The 19377-nt window shown below is 39.6% G+C and overlaps 1 protein-coding gene across 2 annotated transcripts in view; it reads right to left on the bottom strand.

The window, feature by feature from the left end:
* The window catches only part of LOC106933619 (RAS guanyl-releasing protein 2), a 63755-nt gene that overhangs the window by 18943 nt on the left and 25435 nt on the right, over nucleotides 1–19377 (bottom strand). Inside the window, exons 8-13 of one of the 2 annotated variants that reach the window (XM_015012987.2) lie at nucleotides 13932–14048; nucleotides 13288–13569; nucleotides 6009–6083; nucleotides 5068–5190; nucleotides 2875–2990; nucleotides 2644–2785 (exon numbers count right to left, since the gene is read on the bottom strand). In XM_015012987.2, the coding sequence (XP_014868473.2) occupies nucleotides 2644–2785; nucleotides 2875–2990; nucleotides 5068–5190; nucleotides 6009–6083; nucleotides 13288–13569; nucleotides 13932–14048 (855 nt within the window). The remainder of the gene's footprint in view (nucleotides 1–2643; nucleotides 2786–2874; nucleotides 2991–5067; nucleotides 5191–6008; nucleotides 6084–13287; nucleotides 13570–13931; nucleotides 14049–19377) is intronic. The other variant, XM_088016202.1, reaches the window with a different exon arrangement.

The following is a 19377-nucleotide window of genomic DNA, read 5'->3' as shown; positions in this document are numbered from 1 at the left end:
GAGGCTGCGGGCAGAGCGGCACAAGATTCAGATGATCTGCGTGTGTGTGTGTGTGTGTGTGTGTGTGTGTGTGTGGGGTGTGTGTGTGTGTGCGTGTGTGTGTGCGTGTGAAACACTGGGGGTGGGAGGAAGTGTGAACTCTGCAGTGTTTACTGGAGGCCTGGCTCCACTCGAGCAGCATATTTGAAACAAGTGCTGGAACAAAATAATAAAATAAAATACCAGGCTGCAGGGGAAAATATTGTTTTTGCAGAGGAACCAAGAGGAAGGTACTAAGAGGGCAGACGAGGATGCGGCTGGTGTATCTACCTCTGCCACACACACACACACACACGCACACACGCAGACACGCACACGCACGGATATGTTCAAAGCACAGAGTCCTTATCTTTCCATGCTCTCTATTCTGAATTTCCCCTCAGGATGAGTGGAAAATGTCAGCCTCCCTGGAGAATAAATGTGTGTACAGCAGCAGTGTTGGAGTTTTAATGAAAGTCTGTGCATATAATCTTCTGGGCACTCTGCCGCCTGAACGCAACACAAAGAGACCAACCAAAAACATCCAGAGCCGACTAAAGCCACGTTCCTCTTCCTGACTCACTAAACAACACACAGCTCCTCGGGAGGCATGTCAAGGACACACACACACGCACAGAGGTGACACCGCCACAGACGAGGGTTATCATCTCACCCAATTACCTTTCTTCTATGTTTCCCAGAATGCAACTGGAGCTCATAGTAATTGGCATTGGCCTGACCTGACACGGAGGAAAAGCCTGGGAGAGACGCTCCATCACGACTGTGGAGGCAAATAATGATGTGCAAATAGTCCCAGCTCTCACCCCACTAGGTATGAGATGACATGGAGAGTGTGTCTGACCTTTGACCTTTGAGAAGAAATGACACCTGGTATCGACAGACAGGATGAAAGCGATCAACAATAAAATATGGACGAATAAAGCAAAGATCGATACGTCCTGAAGGAGTAAAACATCAAACAAAAATCATTTTAAAGATCCACTGACAGGAGTTACAGACGGTTTATGTCAAGTTGGTGATAAATTGGTTTCTGGAGATTTTCAGGTTAAAATTTTAAAATCCCAGTTGCAGATCCATCATAAGGGATGAAAATGTATTTTTTTATATAAAGAAGGAACGAAGGAAGAGAAAAAATAAAGAAAGGTACAAAAAGGAAGAAAAAAAGAAAGGACGGAAATGAAAAAAGAGAGAACAAAGAGAGAAAGGAGCAAGGTTAAAAGAAAAGATGTGAAAGGTAGAAAACTCCTACAGAGGGACACAAAGAAGAAAGAAAGTTGGGAAATTATAAAGGACTTAAAGAAGTTAGACAACTTAGACAAAATGTAAGAAACAAAATCTGGAAATTCAAATCTTTTTCTATACTCTTATTTTCTTTATCCATAATTATCCTAGAAAATAGGACTTTTGCAGATTTTACTAGCCTAAGTAGAAATGCTGCAAACAGAGAAAATCAGGCGGTACTGATGAGCCGAAACACTCAACAAACACGATCGTGTTCAAAGTGACGTGAAAAATTCATGAAGCAGGAAAAAGACTTCTTCTGTAAGATTCGTCCACTAATGATTAAACATGTGAACATCAGCCTTGACACTTTTAGCAAAATGTTGGGATGAAAACATCTTCAGCAACGACATGAGTTTTTTTTTTAACAGCATGGTTTCAACTGTGTGTGTTAAAGCATGTTAAGATATATTTGGTGATGGAAACAGTCAGAATAGTTTTAAGAAAGGAGAACTGAAATACTCTGAGACTTTGGCTCACATGGTTGTTCAAGTCAGTTTGATTATTTTTTCTATTTGTTCACATATATTGTATTATAATATCAACATAACTCAGTCACCATATTATTTTCTCTATGTTGAAGGTTGGGCCGTCTATTTTAACAGTTACAGCTGATAACGAGTAGAGGTGGCTCATATGGACTCAGAATTTTATCAAGATATTTTGTGGTACTATTGTGATAAGGATAAAAATGATCATGAAAAACTATTTCATTGTGTTGTTTTTTTTTGTTTTTTTTAGAATTTTTTGCATTCCTAGTGAAACAAACACTGTTCTCAGAAAACATTCCTATTTTAAACTGGCTTTTTCTGGGTGTCATATTTTTCATATTTAATGATATATTACATTTATGTACTTATGTATTTAGTTATTTCTTTTATTTAATTAATTTTGTTTTATTTTTTATTTTTCTCTCTCTCTTCATCCCAGTTTTTTTGTATTTCCTTTAAGCTCCTCACACATCAGTTTGTATTTAACTCCACCAACTCCATGTTGTGTTCGTTCTGTTTTTGAAAATAAATTAAAAAATGTGTTAAAACAAATTTACTGACATTTGTGGAACAGTGGAGAAAATGGTTAAAAAATTACTTCTCCACTAATCTCAGTTTTGTTTAGATTTTTAAGACAATGATAAAAATCATGATCACAAATTTTCATGAGTGTTTTTGTGTCTTATGCATCCCCACTAAAACCGGAGTGAACAGTGTAACATCTGGACCGCGACAGAGCAGAAACAAACTTCCATCAGGTCATGGATTCACATCATTCACTCTGACAAAGAGAGATATAATCAGTAAGAGTAAGTTATTAGTGGTTTCTTACAAAGCCAGCGCAGTGCTCGCAGAACGTTGGCTTCACGTAGGTGGTCTCTGTGAAGGTGTGGATGAAGCCCATCTTGCAGTTCAGCAGAGAACTGGCTTTCAAGAAGTAGTCGATCATCTCCTCTCTGCTGATCTTCCCGTCTCTGCGATCGGACGCAAAAGGAAGAGATAGACTGTAAACACACACTGATGTTACTAACTTTATCACGTGTCTTAACTGGTGGATTCTCACTGGTTCTTGTCCAGCTCTCCAAACTTGCTGAGGTAAGGGAAATTGTTCCTGATCGCTTCAAACTCGTCCCTGGAGATGTGGCCGTCACCATCCGTGTCAAAGTTCTTGAAGACACTCTGCAGGTAAAATAATAAAATAAAATGGAGGATAGCATAAAATTTGTTGCAAAAAAAACCTGAAAAACTGGGTGTGACTAAAATTAAAAAGTAGGTTAATAATGAGAAGATTATCTAAATACAAACAATATTTGAAAGAAATTTAAGTCTTCAATTTGTAATTTTTCACAAACTGTTTCAAGCTGCCTCTAATCAGTGTGGTATGACATTATTCTGGTTTTTTGAGCGATGGCAGTTTCCTGTCACCCCATCTTGTTCCTGGTTTGCTGGTTGCTAGGCGACTGGATATAGACCGAGGTAAGGGTGGGAATAAATCTCAAGACCTATGTGTATTTCTGAGCCTTCCACTTTTTGTCTCCGCAGTCGATGGGTTAGGGTTAGGAGCACGTCCTTAGAAGGATGAGTCTGTCGTCTCATAAACTACTTCCTTTCTTACTTCAAAATAAGAGTCATGGGTAAATCCTGCACTCTTATATGCAGATTCAGAACTCATGATAACAGTGTTATCTTGTTTCACCAGACAATTTCAGCTGCTGATCTGGTGGCTCATTTGATTCTTTTGTCCCGTTTACACCGTATAGAAAATGTAAAAAAATCTACGCTCTACCTGAGTGAAAATCAGGCCAAAATCGGAATCGGCAGGTCAAGATTTTTTATAGATCGGTAATTGGTGATCGGCCAGAAAAATGCAATTGGTGCACACTTAGAAAAAAGCTTTCAATATCTTGGCTGTATAAGTCTAAACATCCTTACTAAAACTTTGTTGAACCACCTTTAGAAAGTGAAGAGGCAGCACGACTACAATGCGACACGCAGGCAGAAACTGGACAGCAATGTGTTAATGAGGAGAAACATCATGACATTTTAATATCCCATGATTTCCTGCCATAAGATCTCATTCCAACTCTAATAATAAAATTTAATTGTGTGATATTAAAAGTTTTGCCAGACCTTTTCTAAAGAGGTTGTATTAGTGCTTATGTGGTGCAGCAGTTTATCTTTCATTCGAGTTTTAGCTCCCTGGGTTTGCTGTTTTAATTACTTGGTGGCGACGAAAAGGGAATCTGACTGCAGTGTTTTTCATGTCAAGTGAAGAAAGCCCAGGCAGCGGCAACCGGGCCACAATTTTAGGGGAAAATGCTGTAATAACCGCGTTCAGACTGGAGCGATAAAAGCAGGAACTGTCACAGTCACATCAGCCGGCCTGCAGGATTTATTTATAGCCTGACGACGTAATGAAACCAAAACATCTTCTGCATGAAACCATAGTTCTTCTGCTGACACGTTATTGATCACAATTGGCGATGGACTTAAACTAACAACGGACCAAATTTAGCACCGCGATGCATCTGTAAATGCGGGTAATTAGGACATATAAACCTGCAAAAACAGAAGAAAATCAGCACAAGATTCCACCAGCAAATGCCTCTGTGTGATGACAGTCTGCAAACAAAACACTTTAGTTCCCCTCAGTGGGAAACTTCAACTTCTTTTTAAGTGGAGTTCCATGGAGAACGTATGAGTAGTTGGTACATCTGCACCTTAAATTATTCGAATCCCGTCGCTAATTAGCATTATTATCCAAACATGCAAACTAGCAGCTGGTTTGCAGTGAACAATTCGAACAAGGATCATTTAAATATGCCAGTTTAGCTACTATATGAAACATGAAATGTCACTTTCAGCCGCTACTGCAGAATCAGATTCATTTAGTTGGTGAAAATGTTTTAAATCCCACCAAAGATTTTCAGTAAAGAACAAAAATGAAATTAATGTCTGGGTTTCTGGTGAGAAAGGAAGTAAATCAGCCCTGGAGCTTCCCTGAACTGCTGCCATGGTTCGCTGTAGGAATGACGATCTACTCAGAGAATTTTAACCTGTGGTTCATTGAGCCAAAAATTGCTTCAATTAAAAGCCTCACAACTATATCAGAATGTAACATTGTTCCACATCTTCAGCTTTCCAGCCAACATCAAATAGTCCTATATGGAGGACAGGAGCAGATAATCAGCCATCCATATCGTTGTGGTCCCTGAGAGATCGCAGCAGCTAGACAGAGCCCCCAGAGGAAACTCACCTCCACCATCTTCTCTATGTGTTTCTTAATGATCGTCGGGTCAGCATTGGGTTTCACTGACACGGCCCACTCATCAATCATAGTGGGTTTAGGTTCAGGCGCCGGGGTAGGGCTGGAGTTCTGCTGCACAGTGAAGAAGCACAAAGGATCATGGGATTGAGGTTAAACTAAGGAAGAAAGAAGATAGCTTTGGCAGAACAAAGCAAATGTTAACACCTCTGGTTTAGGCACTAACTTTCTGATATATCCTCTATATATCCTCAAAACATTCTGGTTCAGTGCCTCAGGATGGATAATATCCATAAGAAAATAACAGCCTTGCATTGCTTTAATAACCCATTTTAAACATCAGCATACACCGTTTGATTAACAGCTGAAGTCAGACTGCTACAGACTTTTTGGACATTATAAAAAAATTCTGTCTTATGATTATTGAACATGTGGGCCACTCTGTCATACTCAATCGAGCTGCAAAATATTACAGCAATAACTGATATTATTATTCATTATTGAATATCATGCTATGTTAGGTTGATGCTTCACTCAGCTCAGGATGCTGGGTGTTTGAAACTGTATGTGAAACTGACAGCAGAACCTACTTTCTGACTGATTTGGTTGATAGTTACGACCACTTTGAGATTGTTGGTGTGTGATTTATAACAAAGCAATAAATACATAAAATGATATGGCAAAAGAAGCATTCCTAGTTGAGAGAGCACAACATCACAAAACTCCATAGTCTTGATTTCTCACGATTGAACCAACTTAATCTATTTTTTCAGTAGGTTTGCACAGGAAATGGTGGCAGCAGTTCACTGTGTGGTGTCAAAACCAAACACATTTCCTTGTTTGGCCTTGATGTGGAGGGCTCTGTGATTTCAGCATGTAGAACAGGAGCATGTGGTTCTTAAAATGTAAGGTACGAGCAAAAAGTATCGTACAGCTGGCTTGCGTGGTTCTCTCTGTAGAGACATCTGGTAGATCTCCTCCTCAGTGTGGTACTGGTCCAGTGATACCTGCAGAGAAAACATGAGCGTGAGGCATGTAGAGTTAGATGATGTCACAGCTAATATCCCGAAGAACAAAAAAACTTCTGCTTCACAAAAACTCTTCAAATATATATATAATGTATCCTGATAGTTTTCAAAAAATAATTCTGCCAGAAATATTTGTCAATTTTTTATTGTATGTCTGGGATTTGAAGCTCATAAAAGCCAATATGTTTACAGAAGTCCACTGTCTTTCATAAAAAAAACATATATAAGTACATATAATTTCCCTTTCACACATATATTTTTCTTTACACACTATTATTTATGGAAGTGTTTAATTTATGGAAGTGTTTAATTTGTCGTTAAAACGAGAAATGAAACAAATTTTTGTGAAATGTCTCTGCTGCCCAAAGATTGGTCTGTTACCATGACGATCTGTCATACAACAACAGTGTTCAGTCAGAGGCCTTTTCAGATCTGATATAAGACTGACTGCTACCGGAGATCCTTCTTTTCCATTTCATTATCTAAGATACTTAGATGATATGAGTTATGATGAGAACACTTAATATCCCTTTGGAATAAATAAAATATTTTTGAATTGTTATAACAACAAATAAAACTTGTTAGAATGAGTTTTATATCTTGCTATAGTGAGAAAGTTTCTGGTTTTATAAAAATACTGTTGTATTTATTATCTGGCTCTGGCAGTTAAACACTGTCGGTAATTCTTGACATGGAGAGAACTTTTCTTACACACCATGAATTGGGTGTGTAAGAAACCCAATTTGTGCCATCTTGTGGACATTTATCTTATCTTAAATGGCTCTTATCTTAAATGAAATCTTAATAAAGGTTAAAGTTGGAATTGAAGAATTTTTGTCCGTAGGAGCAAATGTGCCTGTTTCTGAGAAGAGTCGTAATTTAAGTAACTGAAGTTTAAAATTAAATATCACCTTTGATATTTAATTTTTGATATTCTGTCAAAAGGCCAGAAAATTGAAAATAAATCACATGACTTGTTTCTGGGATTAAATGTGACTCCCAGCCTTCAAACTTGAGTTTGTGTCTCTCTTTTTCCTGAACTTTTGTTTGTTTTTTTTTAATAGCCGTTTTTCTTCAGTTTATACTCTCCGATCTCCATTCTTCCACGGAAGCACCAGCTGCAAGCCGTCATTCATCATTTGAGGGTCAGTCTCAGGTCACATGGTGTCACCTGAACTGGCCTTATTAGCAGACAAATGGCAGCTGGAGGCAGCAGCTCAAGAAGTTACTTTTACCAAACAAAGGTGTAAGAGAGCAGCAAACGAAATCCAAACAGATGTTTACAAATCCGAGGCAGACTAAATCGAATAAGTTCAGTTTGCGTTCGCTGCCACCTTTGCAGCTCTTTTGTTGCTCTCTGCGAGGCAGAGCTGGACCTGGGCGTTTATCACAGCGAGATGCATTGTTCTGTCCAAAATGAAAAATATCCACTGGATCGGCGGGTGTCTTGTACACAAAGACGGCTCACCTGTTCACAGTGGGAAGTGTTAAGCAGAACCCTGTTTAACAGCAGCGCCCCTCTGCGCTCTCGCACTACGTTACTACAGCAACAGCCGCATTTATTTCTGGGCAAGGTTACAAATTAAAAGTCACACATACTTTTCCACCACTGGCCCCACAGTTGTTCTGCGCTGAGCTGTTGACTCATTGTCAGGGTGTTTCCTGTGTTTTACTGAGGCAGACTGGTTCACCAGGAAGGACAAAAGTTCTTTTTCCTGGTTTAGTTCTCTTTTTTTTTTTACCAGATTTTGTTCTTCCTCAGAGTAAAGGTTAAGAAGGAGTTATTCAATTATAAAATCCAAGTTATTTTATTTAAATTACGTGCATACAATAGTTTGGTTTGTCAGAACTTTGACTAGGCAGCTAGCTCGATGTACTAATTGTCCTGTGGTAAGCTGAATTTCTGAATAGGATGGGGAAACTTCTGATTCAGATTTTATTAGTGCTGATGTGAAAGCCTCACCACACATCCTGTCATCCTGCTTCGTTTCTGAACACTCTTACCAAAATGGCCAGAAGCAGCTCCGACGGTTTGTGACAAAAAAGTTTGCTAAAAGAGGCTCGTCTTTAACGTGGGGATGGTGTCTCCATGGTGATCTGTACCGTTGGTTTTCCTCTGCTGTTTTAAATGTAGGTCAGATATAGCTGTGGGTTATCTGAAGATATTACACCATAGCATTAGATTGTGATGACAATCTGACACGTTCTATGGGTCACTGTTCTCTATAGCTCATATATTGGTTTTGTTTTCCCCCTTCTAGTTTAGTGTCAGTTAACTTTACCCAACCTTTCAAAAATCTTTTAAAAACCTTCTTGATAAATTTAAATGTATACATTTTACATCAAAGGTATTGCGCAGAGAGGGAACTACAAGATTAGACTTCTCACTTGGCTGCTACCAGCTGCCTAGCTGCTAACGATAAGTACGTTAGCTTGTTGACCGGTTATCTACACTTCAGATTTACTGGACCACCAGTGTTATTAAGGAGGGTCTCATAACACTCAACACGTCAACCACAACAACAACACTCAAGTTTTTAGGGCTTCAGGTATAACGTCAATATGGTAAACACAATAAAAGTGAAGGTAATCCAGGTAAAAACCACTCTCAGATTTAAATATCATAAAGCTAACTTAGAAAAAAGCTTATCTGTTTGTAAAATCCCCTACAGATGCCATTTAATTCACATTCTGAGGGCAGTACTGAGTAATGTAATAATCCAAAAAATAGCACATCTAGTACTGCTTCTAATAATACTGCTGACATTTATCGTGGACCACACTTATTCCTAGTTCAGTATTCACTGATTTTTTTTAAATTTTTTTTTACAATTACAAATTTGCCTATTTTTTAAAGCTATTCCAAAGAAAAGCAGCTTAGCTGAAAAACCTAGCCGCAATTCAACTTGAGACGCTGCCAACTAATGTTGGCATAGCAGTTAATCCAGGAGCGGCATTTATTTCCTTGCTGCTGATTGGCTGCAGCCCCTAAGAGCAGAAATAAGAAAGACTGTAAGTGTTACCTTCTGTGCTACTGATAAGACGGTTTCTACTTTTAAAGCATTTTAACGTATATTTACTGTCTGAACTACAGTCAGGAGCCCTTTTAGAGGGAGTCTCAAGTATTTACGGACTTTAGCCATTCCTAAATCCTGCAAGTAACTTTATTATTCCACTGTATAAAAAAGCTAAACTGATCATTTTGATGAATTAGAACAAACATCAAAGCATTCTTCCATGCTTTGATGCCTGCTTGTCTATAAATGGTCATGGTTGTACAAAATTATGATTTTGATGAGGTTACAAAATTATTAGTTAGCCAGAGTGAACTGTGTTAGAGTGCTGTTGTATCATTTGAGTTCAGTGTATTTTAAGTCTGAACAATAAGCAGATGAACTAAATCTCAATTGTGCTTCATGCAGTTGGCATTGATGTGCAGGTTGATTGGAACATTTAGAAAGACTCTCGCCCAGGGGGTTCTATTATGTACTTTCCTTAAAAGTGTTGCTCTTGACTGTGATAAAATTGTGATTTTCCTGTTAATTATACACATGGTACCCTGGCTAATAAGCAGGTGACTAATGAAGTCATTTGTTTTTCTTGGAATTCAGTGGTAATAAATCGAAAGGGTTGCTGAAAAAGTGCATGCCAAACTTGTTACATTTAAATTTTTAAATAGGCTACAGTCATGCGCTACTTTGAAAAGACACAAGACGTCCAGAGTGAGAAATATTTTGGAAGATCCTGCATCTGTATACGTTAAAGCAGTTAAACCTGCGCGGTCTCCGATGTTTTGATGCAGAGAGAGACTGCAGGGTTTTGAGTTATTTTATTGACTTTCTCTCCATCTTATCGTTGCAAGCCGAGCAGGACTCAACACACATCAACTCCACTCGCTACTGACAAAAGATAATTGAGCATTGACCCCGTTCTGTAAACTTTCCTGACGTCCGCCTCAGATCTAAAGCCCATGGAAAGGACGGCGAGGTGACTTCTGTTGTCAGTGGGTGCTGTATAAATAAACCAAATTCCAGCAGCTATCTCACATCAACACTGGCAGCCAGGCTGAGTAATTGATCTCTTGGGATTGTTTAAGCTTCCCTTCCCACATTCAGGAAACATCTGCCAAAAATAATGAAACACAAACACAGAAGCAGTAAAGCGGCGGTGCTAAAACAGAAACCCAATGCTTTCATGCTGGTCTGCAGGGAGGGCCAAATCTGAAAATTGGTCTCATACATGGGAAGTAGTAAATACAGTTCTTTGCAAAAGTAATTCAGTTTAAGTTTTTCACATTTTGTCTCCACCACAACCTTCAATGTGTTTTGTAGAGATTGTATGTGGTAGAGCAGCACACAGTAGCATGTAATTGTAGAAGGAAGTAAGGAACAGTGGATCCCCGGCTGGGGGAGGCGATGGGGGGGAGGTTGTTAAGGACCCCTAAAACTCATGAATACTTGGAAGCCCCTCTAAAGATGTTTCTACCTGCTTATTTTAATTGTTCAAACATAAAGTATACCACAAAATGGATTAATATGCACAGAGCAAATCTTTGAACTACAGCAGAAGCTAACATCTCCAGCGTTGGAGCTGCTAGTTGAGTGTCATATTTTACTTGCTCTTTGGGGGACAGCCAATCAGAGCCAAGGAAAAGCGCCAACATACAATGTTCCACTCAGAACCCCACCAATACTGACCAGCGACTGGGTGGTAGTCCACTGTAAAGTCTGAAGTTCACTGATAATTGCCCCCCTTTACTCTCACACCCCTAAATGAAATTTGTTGCAAACACCTGTCTTTAGAAGCCACCTTTTCAGAAATGTAACGATTCAACTCAGCTCCACTTGGCTAGTCTCGGTTCAGATCGTTTTCCTTTACAGTGGACTGCCATGTCAGTGTGGGTGGGCATTTAATAACATGGTCTGACTGTTATTTACACTTTAATAACAGTAAAAGTGTAAATAGAGAGGAGATTGACTGAAAACTTGATTTGCATTATTTTGTGTTTGTGCTCAAACACATTTGCACTCTTGCAAACCACAAATGGGTTTTGCACACCAGTATTATTGCTAGTTGAGTGTCATATTTTACTTGTATGTTTGTGATCCACAATGCTGTTCAGATTATGTATCTTTTAGGTATAAAATCTCATCAGTTATTTATAATGCCTTTTTAAAAAATTTTCTCCCATTTTTGTACTGAAACAGATGGTATATTAGAAACTGGATTTTTCATTAAAAAACTGTGTTTTGATAAAACCTTTCAATGCAGTTATTTTATTAACTATATATTTTATCGCTCTACTTTCAGGGTTTCAGTTTTCAAAAGAAATTATATTCACAAAAACAGCTCAGCACCAGCTTAGACAGAGGAATGGGGTGACTTCTATATCGTTTGGTGAGCATTTGGTAAATACAAGAAGGGATCTAGAAGGAGCCGTCACATCTACAAGCACGGCTTTAAACTGTAGGCCGTTTTGTAACCTGTATGAGACTTTTCGTTCCACCTTGTTGACATTTGCAGTCTGAGAGTTTTACTGTTCAACACTGAGTGGAACAGAAGCAGAGAGGAAATTCAGACAGGAAGGAAAAGTAGCGTAACGTAATTATGTCCTGAGGAATGTTTCTCCTTTACATCCTAATAGCATTTCACTTGCTCTTCTTCTGTAGGAAGAACAAATGTTAGAAAAGGAAAACACCCAAGAAATCAAATACTCCAGAAAACCAGTAATGTTTATCTCAAACACGCTGACAGGCAACACTTTCTTCTTTAAGCTGACTCAAAGGAGTGGGCATCGATTTAATATTTGCCAGACTTTGCTTTCATGTCATGACATATTTCCTTGTGAGCAGTGTTACTTGTTTCAACTGTATCTCCACCACTTCCTCTATGCAGAACACTGTAGGGATGCATGATCCAGGAATTAAAGTTGATATTGGCCGATATTAGTCATTTCTTTTAACATACCAGTATCGGTTTGATAAGTAAAACTGGGCCGATAAAAAAAACAACACAGAATTCATTTAATTTCATGTTGCTACCATTTGTGCTCCAGGGAGGGGTACAGGGAGGTGGGGGGGGGGACCATATAAGGTTTTTGTTGGGTCATGTGACAGTGATAATGGAGATGCTTAAATAAAGCAGAGAAGCCATGTTGATGGTGTGGGTTTTTTTTTCTGTTGAAACTTTAGGGAATACGTAATGTATATAATACACTAGAGTAAATAAATATCAGAATTGTTAATATCAGATATTGATAGTGGACCACATTTTTATATTGGTGCATTCCTATAAAAAATTATCTCCACTCCTTGGTTAAATTTCACAAACCACATCCCTGGTTGCGCCACCACAGGCGGGGTTGGTAAATATACAAAATATTTTTGAGGTGGCCTTGTCAAAGTCTGGGACAAAATCCAATGAAAATGTTGTGGGATGACATTAGTGTGCTCAGATTCAAATAATTCTGCATAGAACAGGTAACTCTATTTTCACACGTTGGTGTGGATGACTTTTTATGACGATTTTTCTGTCATAAATCGTCATTTCAAAACTTAATTCTGTGTTTCCTAAAGTTGTTTTTGTGTAATATTAAAATTTGGATGACAATCTGAAACATTTTAGTGTAAAGAAGAATAAATCTGTAAACGTGTTAATTGGATCTTGGTTTTACCATCTCTTTGGTTTGTGAATTAACCAGTAATTAAATACTGAACCGATTAACCCTTGTTCGTTTACACTTCTCAGTCCATCTGTTGCAGTCTTTGCTCCATGAGTCCAGGGTTGCTTGATATCAAAAAACTGTACGCCTGGCAGCCTTCGCCTGGGTACACCCTCAACCTTTACCAACCTCTGCATCGTGTTCTCCGGTGGTTCTGATCCTACTGCTATATACATAAAACTTCTTCTACCCTTGAGATGACTTATTGCTAAAAAGTTTGTGTTCCGACTATTTTCATTCACTCTCTCTCATCTGAGTTCGTGCACAGATTTGTCCCATCTGGCTACAACAGAGCGGCTGCCAGAATGGGTGTCACGACCTGGACGCCTGTCACATTGGCATGTTTTGTCATTCACAGCGTCCTTCCATTCTGTCTAGTCTGACTGCTCCTTTGAGAATGGTTCTGTTGTTAGCACTCCAACTTATATTTCTACAGGTTGTACCCAGAGCCCCCGAACTCACGGTGAGCAGGTTGAGCAGGTCGGTGTTGGACTCGATGTTCGGCGGAGTGGTCTGGATCAGGGTCAGCTCCTGCAGGATGGCGTAAAGCTGCTGGGTTTTGGCCAGGTTCACGCGCGTCTTGTCCTTGTCGGCCCAGTCCGGCAGCGCCACGTGCACGGCTATCAGGTCCTTCAGGTGCACGCCGAGGATGGGGAAGCGGAAGCCCGAGCACTCGGAGAAGCGTTTGCGGTACTGGCTGTAGTTTCCGCATGACGTCACCAGTTCGATGAGGTTGTTAAAAACCTGCAGGCGAGCAAAGGAAGGGTTGACTTTTAGAGTCTGGTTCATGAGACTCCCAAATGTTTAGCAAAACTGTTACTCCAGATGGACTTATGTAAGAGTAGAAACTATACATCCACCAAACTGTTCTGATCAACTCTCTAGTCATGTGGCTCAAATTCATAGTTCTAAAAAGACACAGCGTGGGAGTAATGGGCAACGACAAGCAGCTCTGCAACTCTCACAGAAGAGAGGTGGGCTGTCGAATCAAGATTCAATGTCTAGCTAAGTGGACCGACACGCTGACCACTGCGGACTGGTGTCCGAAAGCGAACACCAGAAATAGAGCTGGGCGACGGCGTAGAGGGCAGGGGTCGCTGCTGCACCTTGTTGGTCTCGGCGCTGATGTGGCTCTGGGTGTCTTTGAGACGGGAGATGGAGCTGTTGCTGAGGCCGCCCACCACCGCCATCAGGGTGTTGAAGTTCTGCAGCTGAAGCAGCTTCTGTCATGGAGAAGAGAAGAACAGATAAAACTACATGTTTATTTAAGCTGCATTAAAAACAGCCTTTTTGGACTGTGTGGGGACAAAATCAGACATCAGACAAAACTTTTTTCCCCATTTTAAGAAGGTTACCAAATTTATTACCGTTTGCTGAATGACAGGAACTTTGTTACTTTCTTAAGGGTTAAATTTACTTTTAAAATGTATGACTTAATTCAAATATCAGCATCTTCACAGAGCTTGTAACAACAGTTTGCTGGAATTCTGGTCTTTTCTTCCTGACACAACTTGCCTAACTGGGTCACATTTGTAGATGAACACTTGCCTATTTGCAGTTCACTTATCACACTGCTTCTGTGGAGTATTCTAGTGAATTTAACTCCAAATTATCTACAGAAAATTTGCTTATTTGTGGGTTTTTTCATAAAGCATATAAAAAATATTTAGGGGTGCCCCACTTGCAGTTTTGTGGCCTGATGCCAATTGACTGATACCGATTTTTTTTTTTTGTCTCAAATTTAGCTAAATATTATAACTAAGTCATTAACTATGGCTGAAACAAACCACAAATACCACATGGTCATCTTCCTCCGCTCGCTCTCCCTAAGCAAATGATATCAAGATGGAAATAAATGTAACTTTTTAGTATCAGTTTTATTAATTGAACCAATACTGATACGTTAAAAAATGACTAATATTGGCCCGTACAGATGTTAGTACCGAAATATCACCCATCCCTAAATATAATGTAATGTAATGAAATATCAAGGAAAATATGGCACCAACAACAGAAAACAAACATGACACATAACCATCATTAGATGTGTTTCCATTACAAATGTGTGCAAAATATTCCACTAACATAAAAAAAACAACACAATTTCATAATTATGGTATTTCCACTAAATAATAAACATAATTAAATTATGTAATTAAAAACACAAGCTACGTTATAATCCTCCAACTACTTCCTGCTGTTTTTTCATTCATGGTTTGCACCAGTAGCAACTCATGTGATGTCAGTGTTTTCATTGCAGTTTTGCAAAATAAACCAATTTTGATATGAAAAAAAAAGAATACATCATTCGAGCACAAAAACTTTTTATTATTTTTTTTTTAATTGGCGTGTTTCTATTAAGCAGATTTATTTTCCCTTTCAACAATTTGCACAATTCTATAGTTAACCTAAACCAGCTATTGACTGGTGAAAGTGTGAGGTGATTAGCACTGATTAAAAGTTTCACAGTCTTTACAAACCTCCTGTACATTTAAGTCAATTGTTGCCTTTCTCTAGGCTAAAGCAGTTCTTCAGTTAAACTTGTAAATATTCTCACGCAGATGCAAAGCAGCTATTTGGTTACTACTGACGCTCACTGCTAATTCTCCTTCTGCAGCTTGTGCATGTCAACTCAGGTCAGTCAGTTCTTGGCCACACTGCTGGCTGAGGCTTTTGAAAACTAAAACTACATCGATTCAATTTCTGAGCTCTTGTTTTAATAACTTGTGTTTTGGATTTTCTGTGTGGGGGATAAAAAGAGTAAGTAAGAATTAATGTCGATGCATAAAGGATTATCCCATGTTCTGTTTTTTCCTGTGCGAAGGTCTCAACTATGTTTTTGTGAAAATGAGTCTTGCGCACGCAGTGATAAAACTGAAGCTCAATGCATTCAGAGGCAGCACAGACAGCAGCCTTAGAGCTCTTGACATTTCTGCAGGTTCCCCCAACATGCACTGGTTGTGTCCCATTACAGCCTCCTATGGGGAGCACATCTCCAATTCCTCATATTCTCCTTCTTCATTGCAAACCAGCATCATTAGTCCACCTGCTGCTTTCGTCCAATTTATTTCTCTTAATGCTCTGTGGGAATTCGCCCTTCTGCCTTTGTTGATGAAGACGACACCTCGCCCTGCTCCTCGCCCCGCTCCTCGCCCCACTCTGCTTCGCTGTGCGTCCGTTTCCACGGTCCTCCCGTTGGATCCAGATAGAACCAGCGGTCTGCCTGGGCGCCGCTCGGCGGATCGATCCCTGAGGGTGTGTGAGCTGGATCAAATGCTCCCCTGCGGCAGGCCTCCCACGCAGCAGCGACCCCATTGATTTCCAGTGAGATGCCAGCAGGATGAAGGGCAGCGTGAAGCCCCGCAGAGGGCTGTTCATTAAGAGTTAGCGCAACTTTAGCACACAGAGGAGAGGCATTCACTAAAACGGATTCATGTTCTGCTGTGTGTCTGAGCTGGATGTGTAATTTCTTAATAAATCAATTTAAACCTGCACCACCTTCTCCTGAAAGGACTTGGCAGGACAACTTGATAGACAGATTGATAAGCTACAGCTGCTACCGGGTTTTACAAAACGATACATTTTATCTGAGGTTTTTAACATTTTTGAAACATGTTAGAATCACAAATTTATGTGTATTTTACTTAGACAGATGGCAGCTAAATTTTGAAGTAAAATGTGTTTTTATAAACAGCTCTGGAAAAAATTAAGAGATCACTGAAAATGATCAGTTTCTCTGATTTTATTTGTGTGAGTAAAATGAACATTGTTCTTTTATTCTACGGACTACTGACAACATGTCTCTGAAATTCCAAGCAAACATTTAGTATTTATTTGCAGAAAATGAGAAATGGTCCAAATAACTAAAAAGTTGCAGTTCTTTCAGACCTCAAGTACTTTGAGCTTTGCAGCTAAGCAGAGGAATACATGTACATTGTCTGTAGTAAGCTTTTCTCCAAATGTTATACAAGTATAGCATGTCCAAAAGAAAATAAACTAAAACAGGTGCTGTAGTGGCACAGGGGTTAAGCACAACCCACATATGGAGGCCTTAGTCCTCAATGTGGCTGTCGCAGGTTCAAGTCCTGGCCTGGTGACCCTTGCCGCATGTCTTCCCCCCTCTCTCATTACCCTCTATCAAATAAGGGCCACAAGAGCCAATAAAACCTTTAACATGTACTAAAATAAATCCTAGGTCTCCTATAACAAGTTGTACAATTAGATAATTTTAGCTTGGGCGATTTTAAAAGAAATACAGTTCATAAATATAATTAATCAATCTAATAAAACGGGAAATATGAACACTGTGGTACTTCACAGGTCTTGTTGGGACATTTTAATCCTGTGGCATGTCGGCATGCTAAAACGTAAAGCGGCGTACTGAAAGTGTTCTACTGAAAGCTAAGCTCGTCTCCAGCTGCCGTGCTCTTTTAATAACGACTGCTGACGAGGAGTCAGCAGATCAAAGTTATTCCAACTAATCCTGGAGAGAAAAGTCCATCAAAACCGACGTGGGCCAGCGCGATGCCACCAGAACAAAATGTCACCAAAACCAATTCCAGGTCTTCTCTGAACCACGGCGGCGGATTGAGCAGTCAAACTCCTTTGCTCTCCGAAAGGTCAGAGTAAAGAAAATGTCACCCGTGATGAGCAGAAAATAGTTTCTGTCTCTCCAGCAGATCTGGTCAATACCAGCATCTGTCCTCTCTCTGCCCCGCAGAGACACAGCTTCATAAAACACCAGAAACAAGACGGCCAACTCATAATCAATGTGACTGAAACACTAAGGAGTGCTCTGCTGGACTCCCTCGACAAGAGCCCTAGGTAGGCCGCGATGTGTTCTGACAGAGAGACGTAAGGAACCCCGCCGAGAGCCAGCGGAATAAACCACGGCTGACTGCTGTCTGTTCTGTACATACAGAGGAGATCAAACCCAGAGAGCAGAGCGGAGTGGAGAGCTTTCATAACGACGGAAACAATCCACAAGCCCCGCTGTCGGTAAGTAACGACGCGTCCTCGGCACGCTGCAGCCTATTAAGATGGAAATACATCTGCGCTTTCTCTGCTTCACCGAGGTTTCATCTTCACAGTGGAGATGAAGAAGATTGTCACAAAAGAGAGAGGGGGAAAAAATTACAACCCATCTGGCACACTGCAGCAAATGATCAGATCAAGCAGAAATGAAAGCAATTACAGTAAAACCCAGGATGCCACTTACAGAGAGATTTCTTCAGTGAGAGGAAAATCTGGTCAGCCACAAATGAGGCTTTTATTGGGATTTGGGATTGTTTTAGGAACAGGGATGGAGGAACATTTTAGCAAACCTGAATAAATGAGTCAATGAGGGTGGGAATCAATAAGGATGACCAAAGTTTACAATTTGCTATCCGGGTGGTTTTTGAGCAAGAAGTTAACGTGTGAAATGTGTGAACGCAATGTTTACTGTTTAAAAATAAAATGTCATATTTTTTAAATACCAAATGACATTTCAAGCATTTGTTTTCTCTTCCTTCTTTTCTTTTCTAAAAAAATAAACTATACATGAGGAAAAACTGGTTTTTGTTTTAGTCAATCCTCCTAAGAGTCTACCAGAGTTCAAAGTTCAACTAAAGACAAGCTATGGAATATTCTTCTAAAACAAGATGGCGGGCCCAGGTGAGCTGACATCACTCGTCCCAAAAAATCTAAACTTCATAAACAGACAATTCTATCGATAAAATTGATCTGTCACCCACCCAACAACCAAATTAAACAAAAACAAGCCATAAAACAGGTGAATAGCAGCTGAATCTAAAGGCAATTAGAAAAAATAAACTGTTGCTTTGAACTGGCATGTCTCGGCTTCTGGTGCTCCACAGGACAAAGGCGACAAATAACCTAAAAATTTTGAATTTTACAAAAAATTTATCTCCAGTCCAAATGAGAAATCCTGAACAGATGTTCATATGTGAGAATGGCCTAGTCAAATCCAGCCTAGAGCTAATTGAAAATCTGTGACAAGACTTGTACAATTGAAACCAGAAGTTTGAATTTATGTCTCTGTGTGTGAATTTAAATCACATCAAACTTCTCTAGTTTCAGGTCAGTTCAAATCACCAAAATTATTTCTATTTGCTAAAAGCCAGAAAACTGAGAATATGTTATTACATTTTTCAAAATCATAAGTTTTTGTATGTATATATATCCATACAAAAAAATCCCCGCATCATGATGCTGCCACTTCCATAGCTTACATTTGCGGTGGTAAAAGCATCCCGGATTTTCCTCCAAATGTCTTGCAGGTCATTAAGCTCAAACAACTCCACTTTGGTTTTAGTTTTAGCTCACAATGCATTAAAAAGTATTTATATCTTATGTAATTTCATTTTTGAATAAATCCTTTTCTTTTGTTTTTGTTCATGCAGTAATCAAAAAACATGCCATCCCTCTCTGCTCCTGTATTATTCTAGAAGGATTACTGGTGTTATGAGATGGATGCCGCCTAACCTCAATATGCAAATGCCTACTGGCTCCTACAGAGAACGGCATGCTGGGAAACTCCCTGGTGTTGGG

This window comes from Poecilia mexicana, unplaced genomic scaffold (genome assembly GCF_051168715.1).
Source record: "Poecilia mexicana isolate PSO_F unplaced genomic scaffold, ASM5116871v1 scaffold_18, whole genome shotgun sequence".
Classification (NCBI taxonomy): Eukaryota; Metazoa; Chordata; class Actinopteri; order Cyprinodontiformes; family Poeciliidae; genus Poecilia; species Poecilia mexicana.
The sequence above is the reverse complement of the archived record's forward strand: the minus strand, read 5'-3'. Positions and strand labels throughout refer to the sequence as shown.